This window comes from Citrus sinensis, chromosome 7 (assembly GCF_022201045.2).
Source record: "Citrus sinensis cultivar Valencia sweet orange chromosome 7, DVS_A1.0, whole genome shotgun sequence".
Taxonomy (NCBI): domain Eukaryota; kingdom Viridiplantae; phylum Streptophyta; class Magnoliopsida; order Sapindales; family Rutaceae; genus Citrus; species Citrus sinensis.
This window is the reverse complement of record NC_068562.1, coordinates 12,560,527-12,576,549: the sequence shown is the minus strand read 5'-3', so window position 1 is coordinate 12,576,549 and position 16,023 is coordinate 12,560,527. Positions and strand designations below refer to the sequence as shown.

The 16,023-nt window shown below is 34.1% G+C and overlaps 1 protein-coding gene across 1 annotated transcript; it reads right to left on the bottom strand.

Annotated features, from left to right (window-relative positions):
• Window positions 1-11,500: 11,500 nt before the first annotated feature.
• Window positions 11,501-15,197, bottom strand: LOC102615199 (probable disease resistance protein At5g63020). Its single transcript, XM_052444844.1, has 2 exons — window positions 12,243-15,197; window positions 11,501-11,796 (listed from the first exon to the last, which is right to left on the bottom strand). The coding sequence occupies exon 1, from the start codon at window positions 14,995-14,997 to the stop codon at window positions 12,277-12,279; it is 2,721 nt and encodes a 906-aa protein (XP_052300804.1). The 5' UTR covers window positions 14,998-15,197; the 3' UTR covers window positions 11,501-11,796; window positions 12,243-12,276.
• Between the last annotated feature and the right edge of the window lie 826 nt (window positions 15,198-16,023).

The window sequence follows — 16,023 nt, the reverse complement described above, 5'->3', positions numbered from 1 at the left end:
GTTGAGATTAGTTTTATTCTTCTATTAATTGACATGATGATTTTCTAATCTTTGGCCCTGGTAATTATAACATGAATCTCAATAGGCATGTCTTTTCTTTTCAAATGCTATAGCATTAATCAATATCCTCAACTAATTCCAGGTTAGCGTAGGGACACAATGAATAACTTAGTCTTCGCTGATGAATGAATATTAATTAGCTGGCCAACTGTTGTTTTCAGTGTGTGTGTGTGTCTGTCCTCATGCACTTGGAAGATTCCTCGGCTAAAAGTCTTCATGACTTTTTTTTCATTGACACTCTCTTGTGTTAAGAAATTCCAGGTCACTAGCATATATAAAATCAAAATAATATTTTGAATTATTATTTCAAGAATTGCGAATTACCAAATGAAGATAGAAGTTTTGAAATGTAGCACTTTCTTATTGTATTTTTACAAAATTTTACATTTTACTTAATTTTTCTTCTTTGATTGTTGGTCGATCTGTAAATTACATGATATTCTTTATTTTATTTAATTTTAATGAAAAAATGATTTATAATAGGGATGGCAATGGGAAAGGAAGGGGAAGGGATTAACATCCCTATACCCATCTTGATGTTTAGCATATGTTCTTATTCTCTCTTCGTCCCCGTCAGAATTATTTGAGAAGATCCATGTCCCCTCTCTGAATAATAATAGGGGATCTCTAAGAGTCTCCAATCCCCGAATAACTGATATCTTCTTAGTTTCTAAACTTAATTTAATCATATTAACCTGAAAATATATAAAATAAAATGAGAATGATCATAAATGAGTTTTTATTTCATTCTACTTCAACAAAATTTGGTATATAAAATATTTAAATGATGATTTTCAAAAAATAATCAAATAATGTGATTTTTATGCCATATTGACGTGAGTGCTATCCATGAGCAATGATACCTCTTAGCCATCGATTATGACGAGACGAACGCCGCAAGTGGGGCTGCTGGTTGACTTTGCAACGAGCTAGGCTACTTGGCCGCTAACAACATAATGTGTTACTGGGTTATGATGCAATGAGGATGAGCTGAATGCTAGCTATAGTGCAAATAATATGAAAAGGATGAGTAAGACTATGAGAGAGTGGCTTAAAGTTTGATCTATGGATTATGGGCTTTGGGTTGTGGTTAAGTCTAAATTATATTATGATCTTTATATTAACTAATATTTATATTATTCGTATAAATATTTTGATATTTTTTATTTACACCAATATTTAATATTTCACAATTTAAATTTTATTATTTATTCATTAATATTATAGAAAATAAAATAAAAGTTAAAAATTAAAATGGAGAACTGGGAGGAGATAAGGATTCCATCTCATCTTCGTCTCTTTCTCAAATAAGAAATTGGGTATAAAATTGCAATACAGTTTCTTAAATTTAATGTTTATGCTTTGTTTATTTTTTACAATATTAAATTTTTGTTGTGGATGGATTTTCCTAGAAGGTCTTGTAGAAGAGAGAAAAAAACATTAAAAAATACTTAGCATTAACGATAACAACTCTCAACTATTGATTAACCATAAATCCGAAAGCTATTAATCAATGATGATGCTGGTTATCCCCTATATTATAAAGAGTAATGATATAATAAAAAACTCTTGTACAAACTTTTTTTGTACAAAATGATATGACATGATAAAATTAGTTAATTTTTTAATTTAATTTTCGGGGCTCAAGCCTAAACTTTAAGAAAAAAACGTGGGCCTAGGTCCGATCGGGTCTACGCTAGCAAACATGAAGCCAGGGTTGTTGCCAGTCAACTTAAGACTGCTTGCTGAACTTACCAGCTTCAGTCCTCAAAGCTTCTACCCTTGACAGCCAGCCTAGCCAGCGAGCATAAAATAGTTTTTTTAAATGATTTTAGTTATTTAGATAATTGATTAATACTGGAAACTATATATTTAATAAAAATAAAAATTATTTTTTTTCACTTGTTAATTGATATACTCATAATTTATGTATTATTTTGATATTTCTCTATCTTAATTTTCTGTTAAATTATATTTTAATATGTTAATTTTTATCTTGATTTTTATATTTTATTATTATAAGCATATTTCCAAAATAAAGAGAAAATAAAAGAAAATCGAAAGTTAGAAGACATTAGGAAAAGAAAAGGAGCGGCTGAATTAATTAATTAATAAAAAAGAAGAAAAGTAGCTAAAGACGGGGGCTGCTTGGGTTAATTTAAAAAAGGAAAAGGATAAAGTTTGGAATCCCCAGTTGGACAGCGGCTTCAATTATTGGGCCATGAAAATCCAAAAACCATAAAAGCAATTTAGTAACATTAAGTCGCTTTCATGTTGGGAAAAAAAAGAAAAAAGAACGGAAAGTAAAAGAACGGAAACAACAAATTGAATAGTTTTAATTGAAATTTATGAGAAATTATTGGGTCTTTTTCAAATGTGTACTGAATATGAACATTTCCGAAAATTTAACCCTTCGATAAAACTCAATTCTTAGAAGTTATCTTCAAAGGATAATTACAAGTAAAACCCCTTTTGGGATCGTTGTGCGGGTATAGCACAACAGTTTAGCAGTAATCGTTGTGGTTGGGTATGTATTTTTGCACTGGTTGTTGGTTATTATGTTGAATTTTCTTTTCTTTTTTTAATATCATGCTAGAATGTGAGAATTATCATGTGAAAGTGCCTGCCCAAATATATTTAGATGGTTCTTTGGAATTTTGTCATCGTAATGGATAGGATGTTTCTGGATATTTGGGGGGCCTGAAATAGTGGCTTCAAACTCGAACAACACAAGGATATAGCCAGTGACATTGAAGACGAGAGATGGAGCTTGAGGTTGGGGGAATGCGCGCACTCGTAAATAGGGAAGAACAAGAACGTACCATGATCATATTCCAAATTGAATTTGAGACTTGGTAGATTGATTAATCTTGTCTTGCAGGGGAAAGGTAAGTTTGCACAAGGAGAGCCGGAGGTTAAATAAAATATGTAGAGGTAGGTAGTGTATTTTCCTTAGGTAACGTGTCAAAATAAATTATTTAAGGTAGAATCAGACCACCCATATTTCCCTTGAATGAGCGAGAGGGAGAGAAAGACCACCCATATTTCCCTTGAATGAGCGAGAGGGAGAGAAAGAATTGGGAAATATAGGGGAAACAAAATCTCCACTGTTAAATAAAATAACTGATTAATTTTTTTAAGCTAAGATGAAGGGTAAAATTCAAAGATTTTAATTATGAAATTAATTACTCTTTTAAGTAAATTTAAAATTTATCATTTTTAATTACATGTTTATAATTTATATTTTCTACCAATTATTTATATTTTATGTTAATTTGTATATCTAGATTATTTCTGGATCTATAGGGCAGTCAGAGATAATGTTGACATACCAATATAGTAGTTAGAACATGCCAATACGATTGGAGTACATTTGTCAAAATACCCATACAGACCTAAAGTGAATTTAGATCTATAGATTAACATAAACATTATGTCTATATATGTATATGGATCCAAAGTGGATTAAGATCTATAGATTAACACAGAATAAAATATAAATTATAAACATGTAGTTAAAAATAATAAACTTTAAACTTACTTGAGAGTTTAATTAATTCTATAATTTATAATTTTGAGCTTCATTTATCACCTTATCTTAAAAAAATTAGCCACATATATGGGTGAATAAAACACATTAAGGACTTAATTATTTTTCTCCATTAAATATTAAAGTTCTCTTCAACTAAAATGCAATGCAGTTTCTTAGATTTAAAGTTTATGGTTTGTTTACTATTCACAATATTAAATTTTTGTTGTGGATGCATTTTCCCAAAAGATCCCCTAGGAGAGAGAAAAAATATTAAAAAATATTTAGCATTAATTAAAACAAATTTTAACTATTGATTAATCATAAATCTGAAAGTATTAGAGAAACTATTAGCCAACAATACAAAATAAAGATGCAACACAAGATAAAAAGCAAAGTGAGAGAGCAACATATTATAGAATGATTTTATTCATTCTAAATGTGTATAAAACAACGAGGTGAGCTCTCTTTCTATAGTTACATAATCACTTCATGAAATTAATAAAAACATTATGGATCATAATTCCTTGTGAGACAGTGAAAGTTATAGAGAAGCTAAGGGTTGCTAGTGGGAGACAGTGGGAGACTTCTCTATAACTCTCACTATCTCACAAGGAATTATGAAAATCCACATTTATTTAAATAAATTTATAACACTCCCACTTAGCTGTTCATTACAAAAGAATATGCCTCATTAAAACCTTTACTTAAAAAAACCTAAATGGGAAAAAAATTAGTAAAGAAAAAAGAGTACATTATTCATTGATGTCTTGAAACAAATAATTTTGGAGATATAGAATGCCTCATTAAAACCTTACTAAGAAAATTCTATGGGAACAAAAGCTGGTGAGGAAAAAGAATATAACATATTAAATTCCCTCCAAAATAAATTATTTTCCCCAACAAGTATACTCTCCCTCATCTTGACATATATTGTTCAAAATTTGGAAAACATATCTTTGAGTTGACGCATCCTTATTTTTTGTATCAATTTTTTGAATGTCTCAGTTGGTATGGATTTTGTAAATAAATCTGCAAGATTGTCACTTGAGCATATTTACTGAATATTTATATCACCATTCTTTTGAAGCTCATGTGTCTAAAAGAATTTTGGCGAATTATACTTGGTCCTATTACCTTTTACAATCACCTTTAATTTGGGCAATGCATACTACATTATCCTCATATAATATTGTGGCGTTGATTTTAGTTGATTACAATCCACATGTTTCTCGAATATTGTATCATTGATCTTAACCAAATGCACTCACGACTTGCTTCATGAATAGCAAGTAATCCTGAATGATTTGAAGATGATGTTGCAACCATTGTCTATTTCATTGATTGCCATGATACAACACTATTACCAGAGGTAAATAAATAACCTATTTAAAATCGAGCTCTATGTAGATCAGAGAGATATCTAGCATCTGCATATTCAATTAATGGTGATTCTGATCTATTTGGATAAAATAAACCCATATCAATTGTTCTATGGAGATAGCGAAATACATGTTTTACATCATTCCAATGGCTATGAGTTGGTATAGAACTATATCTTGATAATAAATTAACTAAAAATGGAATATCAGGTCGAGTACAATTTGCAAGATACATGAGTGCACCAATTACAAAATCATCAAATAGTAACATCTCTGAGAATTCGTTTTAGAAAAATGAAAAATCTAGACCTACTAGGACAAAATGGCGTCCGGTATCAGGAGGTACCGTTTCAAGTTTTCTTGGTAAAGAATATATTAAACCTGCGTAACCAGCTAATGGCACTTTTCTGGCATCAAAGCCATTGAAGTTGGATCTAGAGGAGTTTTCCCATGTCTGCACTGTGCAGAGAAGAAACTAAACCAAAACAATCAAAGAATGACCATTTGCACAAGGATACGGAAGATTTTCTATTTAAATTGTTAGGAGAAGGGTTCCAGCTGAACAGGGATGTGATTCAGGAGGTTCTCGGTAATGTCTTAAATATACTGATGCCAATTTAATACATATTGTCCTTTTCAATGTTCTTTTTTTTTTCCCTTCTTCTTCTTCTTCTTCTTCTTTTTTCTTTTCGTGTGCATGTGATCACTGATTTGGTATTACGCTTAAGTTGCAGATAGTTGTGGATTTGATATGCAAAAGGTAAGGACTATATCTTCCTGATGTAGGCCTCTGCTTTTTTCCCTTCTATGTAATTTAGTAAATCGCATCTTCCTTTGTGATTGTTATATCATATCAAAGTCAAGTCTTAAACACTGCTGTCATATGTTAAGGTTCAACTTGCATTTTGATTAAGATCCATTTGCTGCTGCTTCCAAAAGTGAGAATGAGATACTTTGGTTAATTTCAGTGGTTGAACCCAATAGAGAACTTTATTTAGATCTTCATGGTTCAAAGGCCTGAAGAAACTTGCCCGTAATTGTAAAATGACATTCTGTGCTTTTTATGCAATAGGGAACAGGGAAGTAGGCTTTGGAAAAGCCTGGATTGATAACTATGGAGAGACTTATTATTTAAGTGATGAAAATTCCCATCACACGAAAAATTTCAGATAGTTAAAGACTCCATTTTGCTGCAGCCAAAAATGTTTGTTTCAATTAAAGACTTGAACCATTTTCATTGAACCTGATTGTGATCCTTACGTTATGCATGTTCCTCTCAATCAAGAAAAGTCAAGGTCATGATTCTATATTTCTATATTGTAACTTGAAATAATAATTGGTCTGCTTGTTTCTGTATCTTGATAAGATGGATTTTCCCTCTCAAGTTAATTTGATCAATAAAGTAATTCTTCAAAGAAAATATGCCCATTCTATAATCATTTTCTTAGCTAAGATGTTTTTTCTTCACTCTTCAGAGCATGTCAAAACTAATTGATCGCTTGGCAGAGACTTTGTGTGAGAAGACAAAATTTCTTGGTAAATCCTCGGAAAAGGTATGCATAATTCCCAAGTATTAAATAACCAATAGTCATAATTTTTGTACATGACTCTTTTTTCTCTTTTTTGTGGAGATCAGTAAAATTGGTTAATGATCCATTTTGTAATATCATAGAGGGATCATCAATTCCTTCTCTTTTCTGTGGCTAGGCAACACTTTCAGGCCAAAGTAAGAAAATCTATTTTAGGTAATGTGAAAACCAACGGTAGGATGTAATAGTTTATTATGCACCGGCAATAACTTTTTGTATGATTGGCAGTTTAATGAATACAAGAGGAACTTTGTTGACAAATTCATCCAAGATAGATGCTAAAATTATTTATGCATGCCAGTTGCCTTAACTAATTTTTCTTAACACTTGTACTGAACAGGAAAATGAATAAGCAATTTTTATATTGTGCCATTGTGGAGTATTTGGAAAATCTTATTTAAGTAACAAGGAAAATACTTGCCTCATCTTTAAACAATGAATCTTTGAGAAATGAGGAGTGGGGGATTGGAAGTGTCATGTAAATGTTCATTTATTTGTATTTTGAACTATTATGAGAATCTTATATGCCAAATCAGTAATACAAATGTTCAGATGATTTTTCCTGTTGATCATGCGTTTGTGTCTGCACACAACCATTGTATATCACTTTATTCTGATGTGCAGGTATGTGTAGCTTAGAAGAAACGGAATAATAATCATCTATTATTGCTTGGTTCATGATTATTAAACGATTATGGCTTTAAAAAGTCTACAAATTCCTTCTGTTCATATACGAATGTGCCAAGTTTGCTATATCTTAGATTATCTTCTTCCAAGATAACAAGTTCATATTCTTTTTAATCTTTTTCCATCACAGTTGACTTTTAGGTGTCAAGATTTGTTATTAATATCTGGTCCCCTGTTATTATGATTTCATAAACAGTGTACGGATATGTGCTCTAACTTTGGAGGACCTCCACGTGAAAGAAAATTGCAACAATTGAATTCTTCCGAAGGATACGGTCTTTAATTTATTTTCTCAACTTCTCGTAAGATTAATATATTTCATTCAGTAGGCACAGCATGGGGGGAAGGGTTTTTATTGAAAGAATTCTGATATTTCTTAAGACTTTGTTTTGGAAGGGGGGGTGGAGGGATTTCTCATCCCTATATGGTTACTTGATTAGCTTTTGACTGTATTTCCTCAGTCATGTAAAGGAAGATCGAAATACCAACGAAGGAAAATTGCCTAGACACCCGAAAGACAGAAATGAACTACAGAAGCAAGTTTTAGCTGCTTTATTTAGTGCTCCTGAGAAATCTGATGGAGACCGAATGGAGGTCCAAAGCATTGGGAAAGGTAGTGAGTGAACCGCCGGAGGAGTTGGCACCAGAATGCAAGGCTAATGTGGTGCACTTGCAGCAAGATAACCAAACCGGTATGTGCTCTTACATTAACTATATTGACTGGATGTATGAGTGTGTGCTTTTTTTTTGTGTATACTCTTGTATTTATGCATATTTATGTGTGTAGGAATTTCTGCCACTTACATAATTTAATCCATTAGACCCAGATACTTCCTTTCCAAATAAACTTCACAGATTAATACAAAAAGAAAAAATCAGCACATGCTTCTGGTTTTGAATGTGACATAAATAATTTGGGAAAACAGAAATTAAAACAAAGTTTGGATCACAAATTGAATCACTGTAGCACGTAATCTACCCAATCAATGCCAATAAAACAGAAGCCACTAACTTAACTCCTTCGCAATGCTTTGGTTATAACACAAATTTTCTATACAATCACTCAACATTCATGGTGTGTAATTATAAAATCGAGGAATAAAAGACAAAATCAGAGAAGATACGCTAAACCCACAAAAGATTGTCTATCAGGTACATATCCGAATTGCAGCCTAGGAAAAAAAAGAATCCCAAAAAGGAACTTCATCAGTTGAACCGGGCTACTTTTCAAAACCACAAGCTTATATGAATAAAGGTCCCAATTTCACTAGCATTTTGACAGTTTCTTGAATTCACAAAACTTAAAATCCCCAGCTACAATCACATAGTTATCTAGAGTATGATCAATATCAAATGAAACACAATTATACATAATAAATATTAAAATAAAAAAGGAAAGAAATGAATGAAACACAATTGTACAAAATTTCAAATAAAAATAATAGCAAATAAATAAATCGACTTCCGTCAAACCAAAAATTTATTACTTGTTCTATTGATCATAACAGCATTCCAGATAAGATATTACCCAAAAAAGACACACAAAATGCAGCATGCAAAAGAAGTGATTCTATCAAAAACGAGATCATAAGAAATATTGAGAGAGAATCTGAGAAGTTCACAAGAGAGGTTTCGGTGAGGTTTTAGGGGAATGAAAGGGGCCTAGTTCTTCTCTACTCACTTCTTCCACCCACTATTGATTTGAAGAATGCATTTTGTTTATATAGAAAAAGAAAAAAAAAAGCCTATTTTAAAATGGATTTATTTTATTATTATTATTTTTAACATAAAGTGTACGGGAGAAGCTTAATGCTTATAAAGGTATTCCACATTGCTCGAGTATAGAAGAAGCCTAATAAAGAGTAATCCACAGTTTATAAATATATTCTACATTGCTCTGGTATGAGAGAAGCCAATTCCTTATAAAGGGTTATCCACACTAATTGGATTCGGCATGCCGAAATCATCCACTAGTGTGCATGCACAATGTGCCCTCCTATTGATGTCTTGGCCGAATACATAATTAGTCCTTCTTCGAGAGCTTCAAAACAACATGTCATCTGGTTAATTCTTACATTTGTATCCCGATTTACTACTCTTTGACATCGGCATATCTTACATGATCAGAAGGGCAATTAATGGGAGAAGAGAATTAAAAAGCTAACAATTGATGCGAGAATGTCGCCGTATAACAACATATATAAAGTAAAATTTATGTTGATGCGAGATTCTGGTTACGCCTTCCGACGACCAGGATGTCTGCTCGATCAACCTCACCTCGATCAGGATCTCTCCTCGTACGCTTTCTTCTCTAAGTATCCCTGCGTCCACAGAAACAAGTCAGAGCACGCCGGTTGTTTTCCCGGCGTAAACCCTCCGACGCTCAAGTCAGATATGAAGGCTCTGGGAACGCTTGCCACAAATCTTATGGCTTTTAGGTCGTTTTCTCTCTTTTAGAATTTCCTTTCTCTCTGTTATAATCTCAAAAATGCTAACCCTTTTACCTTCGTTGGCTACCTTTTTATAGGCCACTTCTGAACTCAGGCCTTTCCTCCCTTTGCGCTCGCCATCCTCCCACTTCTCGAAAGTGGATGCTCCATTGCCGTAGTCGTGGGTGGTTGCGTGGCCCTCGCGCCTTGATTCTCGGACTGGAGAGCATGTCTCGCCAACTGTCGTTGACCGGGCCTCCTCGACCCAACCGTTAGTAGGAATATAGCAGGAACGGCTTTATGCTCCCAACAGGAGACTGACCTCGTGGATGTCGTACTCATGGACTAGCAGGATACTCCTGCTCCTGCTCCCCCGGCTACCAGACTTTTGCAAGACATACCTATTCGAGGAACCCTGCTACCAGGCGCCTGCTCATCACTGCTGGTCGTCGTCGAAACATATCCCACAAACAATTTAACCATAAAGGAAAACAAAAGTTAGATATAAACATGTAATAAATGACAATTTTAGATTCCTTTGCATTGTTAAAACCGAGTGAAAGCTTCTTGAGAATTGGGCATTCAGATACAATAATTTCCCTGACATGTGGAAAGGGTGACTCATTTCAATAGACGCTTTTTAATTTTGGTAGAACTCGCAGGCGAAGATACTGGAGTTTTGCAAAAGGGTTTAGATCTGCCATCATCCCTGGAACTTCACCCAATTTCCTTGCACTGATTATTACTTCCATCTGCATACATTTTTCTATTTGAATAACCGTAAGATTTGGAGCAAATACAAGCCATGTCACGTCCCTCAATTTATGACAAGCCTTTATATTAACTTGGTGAAAGCTGTTCAAACGGAAACATTCTTGAGCTTTTCCAACTTCAACACAGCAGAACTTAAACTCTTCCACAATTCGAAAAACTAGTTTTTCGAGATGCTTCAACTCTGCCAAGGCAAAAGACTTTGAATCATCACAGTCTATAAGCTCCAAAAATTTTGTACAGCTTTGAAACTTTTGAGAGCTCATAAGTTTTTGGACAGCAGAAAAACCTTGTAAGGTGATGCTTAATACATTTAAACGTTTTAAACTAAGCAACTCCCCAACCAACAATTCACTACCACCAAATAGAACTCTATTTTCTGATATTTCAACAAGATAACTACAACTCAATATTCGCAGAACATGTAGCATTGAAAAGTAAAAAATCAGTTGTTTTTGAATTGTAGAGAGATAATTTGTGTACAGTTCAAACACTTAAGATTTACCAAGACTTTTAGCTCTTCTGGCAGCTCAGTGATGGGAGTATCTGAAAGATTAAGGTATTGTAGTGAAATCAATTTCAAAATTCCTGATGGCAATCTTCTCAGGTAACGGTTCTTATCGTGTGTTTGTGTGGTGTCGTCTTCTTATGGCGTCAAAAGTGAACTAAGTCGAATCCGGCTTATTTCATAATTATGTCAAGAATCTCAAACCATACACGAATCCATTTATTATTTTCACCTATTTAATAAAATTTTAAATTTTTCTTCATAAAAACAAAATTTAACGTGTTTTTATTACTTTTTTTTGTTTTGAAATTATGTACTATTGCCTACACAACATCCAGTCAAATTTGTTTGAAGTATAAATAAATAGTTTTTAAACATGACATGTAACGCATATCTAATTGACTAATATATAATTTAATATTAATTGATTAATTAATCGTTCATAAAACAACTTATCATATTAGCATGCTTATGATAATTTAAACAATTCATCAAAAATGATTTAGTAAAAATCATTTCTGCATAACATGCTTGAGAAAAAGAAATTGAGTTCAGAATTGAAAACCAAAGAATAAATAGATTTTGAATTCACATCCAACTCAAACAGAACAACAATATTCATCCAAAATCATGAACCAAATCTCAAAACAACATGTTCAACTTTGTTTGAAAATTTTACCAAAGCTTCATAATTATTAAGATGAATGGCAAATACTGATTCGTTTTGTAAACAGTAGCGACCGCCTTCTCAGTTGCTTCCAGCTATTGATTAGAGATCCTTGGGCAGCATCCAAGTGTTCACTCTTTTGGTGGACAGTTATCAATACCCCAAATAAAAACCCTTGAACAAAGGATTTGGTTATAGTTAGAACAGAAGATATTAAAAAGAGTATATAATAGACGATAGAAAATCAAAGCCCCAAAAAATTGATTTTCATTTGATTTTCTGTAAAGAGGGCTAGTATACTTAACATTTTGTATTCATTCTAGAAGTGTGTACTTCAGTCTAATTATATCCTTTTACGGCAACTAAACAAATTTATGTGAGCATTAATTGAATTCAACTATTCAATCATCAACTTGAAAAAACAGAGCAAAATTTGACAACAAAAAGTAAAAAGCCAGAGCATCAATTCGACCCAAAAAAAAAATGAAAAAAAGGAAATGGCAGTGCCTTGAAAATTTTCTAAAGCATTGACTCCATATAATTCAGCATTTAATTGTGATTTGCAGGAGACAAAAAACGAATCTGAAATAAATGTAAGAGTTTAAGAAAAAAGCACTCACTAGAAATCAAATTTTGCAACCACCGCTAAGGAATTTATATTTCATTAGAGTGGAAACAGGAATGGAAAGCAATTTGAGTGGCTTCATCCTCCCATTGAAGACGGTTCCACCAGTCTGCTCTTCCACGAATAACAATTTTACGCTCTTTTGCACTGTTGGAATCGAGCGGAAGCTTTTTAAGCCGATCACACCAATGCACCACCATTTCTTTCAGATGAGCGAAAGGCAATGGCTTCCAGTAGATGCTCTTCAAAGCTGGCAAATGTGATAAATCAAGCTTTTGGAGATTCTGAAAAGGGCTAAAATGTCCCATCATCTCAGGCACCTCAGCAAATTTCCCAACGCTGATTATTTCTTCCACAGCATTACAACCGTATAGCGAAAGAGACTTGAGGCTTGGAGCAAAAACGAGGAATGTCAAATCTTTTAATTTATGGCACCGCTCCATAGTAACACGGTGAAGGCTGCGGAAAACAAAATGTTCCGACCATTTTGGCGCTATCTCTGTATAATCAACCTTCAATTCTTCCAACTCCACAGCCGAACGAATGCATAGTTCATTGAGATGCTTTAGATCTGCCAAAGCCGTAGCATCAATCGACTTTGTATCTCCCAGCTTATTGAGGAAAAGAGATCGAATACAACTTTTTAACTTATTTGAGCTCAAAAAAGAATGGAGAGCATGATAACTTCGCAAGGTCAACTCCAATACCTCTAAATATTTCAAACCGAGCAATTCCTGTACTAAAACTTCACCCCCACCAATTAAAACGCTGTCTTCTGATGGTTCTTTAGAATTTTCAAAGCCAATAGCGAACATTCTCAACACACGTAACCATGAAGAATTTGATATTAGCTGCCGTGGAATTTTATTTAACATATGTGTCCACCTCAAATTCAAACATTTCAGATTTACCAACAACTTTAACTCTTCTGGTAACTCTCTTATGCCGGTATGTGAAATATCAAGAAGTTGTAGTGAACCCAACTTTGACATCCCAAAAGGTAATTTCAAAACTTTAACATGCCCACAGTTTGACATCTTCAAAACTTTGAGAGAAGGCATACATTGGAAGAAGCCATCGGTGATCATCTCCAATTTATAATTAAAGTCAAGAAATAAAGTGAGGAGATGAGGGCATGTGGGAACCTCTGACAGAATTTCAATTTGGTTTTGCATCAATGACAATCTTCTCACATTTTCCCATCCTTCAACATCTGGTACCGCTCCTACTCCAGCACCTGCACAAACCAAAAAGTTTCTCTTCTCCTTCTCAATTTCACAAGCTATCCATAAAGCCATATCACGAACAACGTCATGCATTTTTACTTTATCATCTTCTACCTCTTCTAGTAAACACGCATGAACAAGAGTGCCCACAATGTAGTATCCTTGGTTTTCTGCACCAAACCTGTCAGATTCCTCCAAGAATCCCTCACCAATCCAACAATCAATCAAGTCCCATTTAAGAATGCCATAATCCTCGGGATATAAACAACAATATAAGAAACAAGATTTAATCGTCTCATTCTGCAAACTATCATAGCTAAACTTTAAAAGAGGATACACCTCTTTTCCCAAACCTGCAAACTCAGAAGCTGATCTTCTTAGCACTTCAACTGCGTGTCTCCACTCCTCGGCTGTCCTTTTGCAGGCCATAGCTCGACCAATAGTAATAAGTGCGAGTGGCAAACCACCACACTCTTTGGCCACAGTTTGGGCTAGCTCAACGATATCATGATCACTCTCAAGAGTTTCTTCCCCAACTTTTTTTCGAAACAGTTCCCAAGCATGCTCTTCTGATAAGCATGCCACTTGGAACTTCTTGTCAGCTTCCATGCTACCACAAACATCGACGAAACGGGTTGTGAATACGACTTTTGAGGTAGTATTCTTTGGTCCGGAAAGTGGAATGCCCACTTTTGTTAAATCAACCCGCTCCCATATATCATCTAACAACAATACAATTCTCTTCTCTCTTAAACTCCGGAAGATGTCGAGAGCTTTCTCCTCTACACTTTTACTCTTCCATGAATCATCAACCAAACCGATCTTTTTCCCAATATCTTCTTGAATTTTTTCGAGTTGCAAGTCCTTTGAAACTACGGCCCAAATCACACAATCAAAACTGGTTGGACTCTCAAGAAATTTATTGTTGATATGGGTCAATAGTGTAGTTTTACCAACACCGCCCATACCATATAGGCCAATGATTCCCACTGATTCTTCTACAAGACATCTCCAAACTTGTTCAAGTTGTGATTGCAAGCCTACTATTGTTGGCTCAGTGGGTCTTTCATCTGCTACAGGTTCTGGAGCTCTCTCAGGCACCACTTCAGTAGCCACCGCCGCAAAAACTCCTTCGCCGATTAAAGTCTGCACATCCCGTAGCTTTTTAGCCACTTGTTTCCCGAACTTGTAGCTTGACGCGCAGTGCTTGGAATAGTAGCCTCCAACACATAATTTGTCAATTTCTTGAGAGCCGTGTCTTATCAATTCATCAGCTTCAGTTTTAACAGCTTCCACCCTCGAAAGCCACACTTGCACTTGGTCCAGCGTTCGCAGTTGTTGCCGTTCAGCATTGACAACCCTCATCATCACATCGTTCTTTGCTGCGATTAGTTTTCCCAATTCAGTCTCCAAGGCAACAAGGTTATCTTGGAGCTTACTTGTGTTTGCTACTTTTCCAAGAAAGCAATCCAAGCAACGATTGAAAAAAGCACCATCGCATGTGATTTGAAATATGCTACCCATATTTTGGAATTTTGATAAGCGAAGACACCAAGAAAATTGATTGAGTCTGATTAACTGAAGCTGCTGTGGTCTATGGAAGAGAAAAGTAATGATCTCTGTCCGTTATACCGGAGAAATTTTGGAAAGATTTACACACGTCCTATTGGGTACCCACTGACGTTGCCTTCAAAAGAAAGGCATCGCACTTGAACAAACGTGCTCCTAATGTTTGAAGAAATAACAATCCTTTACCCCTTTTTTCTTTTTTGTGGGGACAATTTTATTTGATTTACTATTTAAATTGGGTGTGTCTATACACTACAACTCTACATAATTATAATATGGCTAACCCTATGTTACGATTGGATGTAACATACACTCAAAGGTAAAAATAGCTGTTAGTACCCCTACATTTTATGGAAACTACATTAATTGAATTAAAAGAAATACTTTTAAATCTTAAAGAGGAAATGAGAGAAATAAAACAGGAAATAGGAAAAATAAAAATAGAATTATCAACAATTCAGATAAGTCGAAAGAAAAATAAAAAAGTTGAGAAACTTGAAATAATAAAATCAGGAATAATAGGGACGAGCATTGAAAAACATATGACAAAACCTCAACCAGGAAGCTATGATGACTGGTTTATAAAAACCCAGTATCCAAAAATATTAGAGGAATCAGAAAAGTTAAAAGCAGAATTAAAAAGAGAAGAAAAGGGAAAAGAAAAATTAGAGATAAAAGAAAGTACACCTAGTGACACAGAATAATGGAAAATACATTAGAAGAATTAACAGAAAAATTTAGTGATATTAACCTTAGTGATTTAGAAGAATTTGAAAAAGAATATCAAATAAAGATGAATTTCGCTGGAGGTCCAGAATTGAAACCTGATATTGGAGAACCCAGCCACAGATATGAAACAAATAAAAAGAAAAATAGACCTTTTTATGAATACTATCCACCCATTAAAAATACCCCTTGGAAAAAAGATTACCAACCTAATAATGACCATTTGATGCCAATAAGCAATGCAGGTACATTTTT

Excerpts from the sequence above, each read along its gene's own strand:
- LOC102615199 (XM_052444844.1), bottom strand. The coding sequence starts at position 14,997 with ATGGGTAGCATATTTCAAATCACATGCGATGGTGCTTTTTTCAATCGT.